Source organism: Coregonus clupeaformis, unplaced genomic scaffold, assembly GCF_020615455.1.
Source record: "Coregonus clupeaformis isolate EN_2021a unplaced genomic scaffold, ASM2061545v1 scaf1766, whole genome shotgun sequence".
Classification (NCBI taxonomy): Eukaryota; Metazoa; Chordata; class Actinopteri; order Salmoniformes; family Salmonidae; genus Coregonus; species Coregonus clupeaformis.
Window position 1 is genome coordinate 105001 of NW_025535220.1, and position 1892 is coordinate 106892.

Genomic DNA, 1892 nt, shown 5'->3' on the forward strand with positions numbered 1-1892 from the left:
CAGGCTATGTGCACACTGCCCACAAAATGAGGTGGAAACTGAGCTGCACTTCCTAACCTCCTGCCAAATGTATGACCATATTAGAGACACATATTTCCCTCAGAGTTCAACAACCCAAAATTTGAAAACAAATGCAATTTGGTTAAACTCCCTTATCTACTGGGTGAAAAACCACAGTGTGCCATCACAGCAGCAAGATTTGTGACCTGTTGCCACAAGAAAAGGACAACCAGTGAAGAACAAACACCATTGTAAATACAACCCATATTTATGTTGATTTATCTTACCTTTTGTACACTGTATATAGACATAATATGACATTTGAAATATCTTTATTCCTTTAGAACTTTTGTGAGTGTAATGTTTACTGTCAATTTTTTATTGTTTATTTCACTTTTGTTTATTATCTATTTCACTTGCTTTGGCAACGTTAACATACGTTTCCCATGCCAATAAAGCCCATTTAATTGAATTGAGAGAGAAGTAGACGTTTTTGTTTACCTCATACACATCTCCTGTCATGTTCATGGGCATCCCCGTGGCAACTACATATCCAAGGATGCCCTTCACCAGCTCCAGGTGGGCGTGGTTGCTGGAAGACTCCTCCTTCACGCAGCCCGGCCCCCCCGTCAGGGCAACCACCTGGACCAATCCCCTACATCCGTCCTGGTCCTGGTGGGACAACAGAAAGAATCCTACCAATCAATCAATGTCAATCAATCAATATGTCAATCAACCAACCAATCAATGAATCAACCAACCAATCAAGCCAATCAACCAGCCAATCACCCAATCAACCAATCAACCAGCCAATCAATGAATCAACCAACCAATCAAGCCAATCAACCAGCCAATCATTCAATCAACCAATCAACCAGCCAATCAATCAATCAATCAATCAATCTATCTATCATCTCTATCTCTATCTCTCTATCTATCTATCTATCTATCTATCTATCTATCTATCTATCAACCAGCCAACAGTAACTAGCTAACAGCAGCAGTACCTGTCTGAGCAGAGACAGAGAGCAGCGTTCTGCCCCCACCACCTCTAAAGCATGTAGCAGGGCCCCCTGGCAGAGCTCCGCCACAGAGCCTATCCTCCCAGAGCCTCCAGCCAGTAGCTTCATCATCCAGTCACAGCCCTCACCTCGCCCACAGGGCTCACCTCGCCCACAGGATCTAGTCCTCCTCGGAGAGCGGGGTGAAGAGCGGGGGGAGTGGGGACAGCGGAGGGAGCGAGAAGAAACGGGGGAGTGGAGGGAGCGAGGAGTACGGGGGGAGCAACTGCCCGCCCTCTCGAGGGTGAGGGGGTCACTCCACCGGGGGGTGGAGAGGGTGGAGGTCTGGTGAGAGGGGGGTTGGGACAAGGAGGGGATGGAGGCGGAGGTGGAGATCCGGAGGGAGGGGCTGGACAGGGGGAAGGTGTCCCGGCCGCGGCCCAGGAGGAGCATGCTAGAGCTGGGGTCGGACGGAGACCTGCTGGGCCCTCTGGAGGTCTGGGGAGAGGTTACCGTCTCCACGAACCAGCTTCCCACCATCTCCTGACACACACACACACACACAGGACAAGTCTTAAATAACACCCTATTCCCTATATCAGTGTTTCTTAATGCTAAGCACTACCCACCCGATTCCATGAATCAACTCATCATCAAACCTTTCATTAGTGGAATCAGGTGTGTAGTGCTAGGGCAAAAACTATAATATAGATGAAGAAACACTATATAGTGTACTATTTGGACCAGGATGAAGAAACACTGCCCTATATAGTGCACTATTTTGACCAGGATGTAGAAACACTGCCCTATATAGTGCACTATTTTGACCAGGATGAAGAAACACTGCCCTATATAGTGTACTATTTGGACCAGGATTAGAAACACTGCCCT

General features: G+C 47.7%; 1 protein-coding gene across 1 annotated transcript in view; it reads right to left on the minus strand.

The window, feature by feature from the left end:
• LOC121562814 (cGMP-specific 3',5'-cyclic phosphodiesterase-like) overlaps positions 1-1541 on the minus strand; it is a 78883-nt gene extending 77342 nt beyond the window's left edge. Inside the window, exons 1-2 of the mRNA XM_045218744.1 lie at positions 1008-1541; positions 502-672 (exon numbers count right to left, since the gene is read on the minus strand). Of these exons, the coding sequence (XP_045074679.1) occupies positions 502-672; positions 1008-1541 (705 nt within the window). The remainder of the gene's footprint in view (positions 1-501; positions 673-1007) is intronic.
• Positions 1542-1892: the final 351 nt, after the last annotated feature.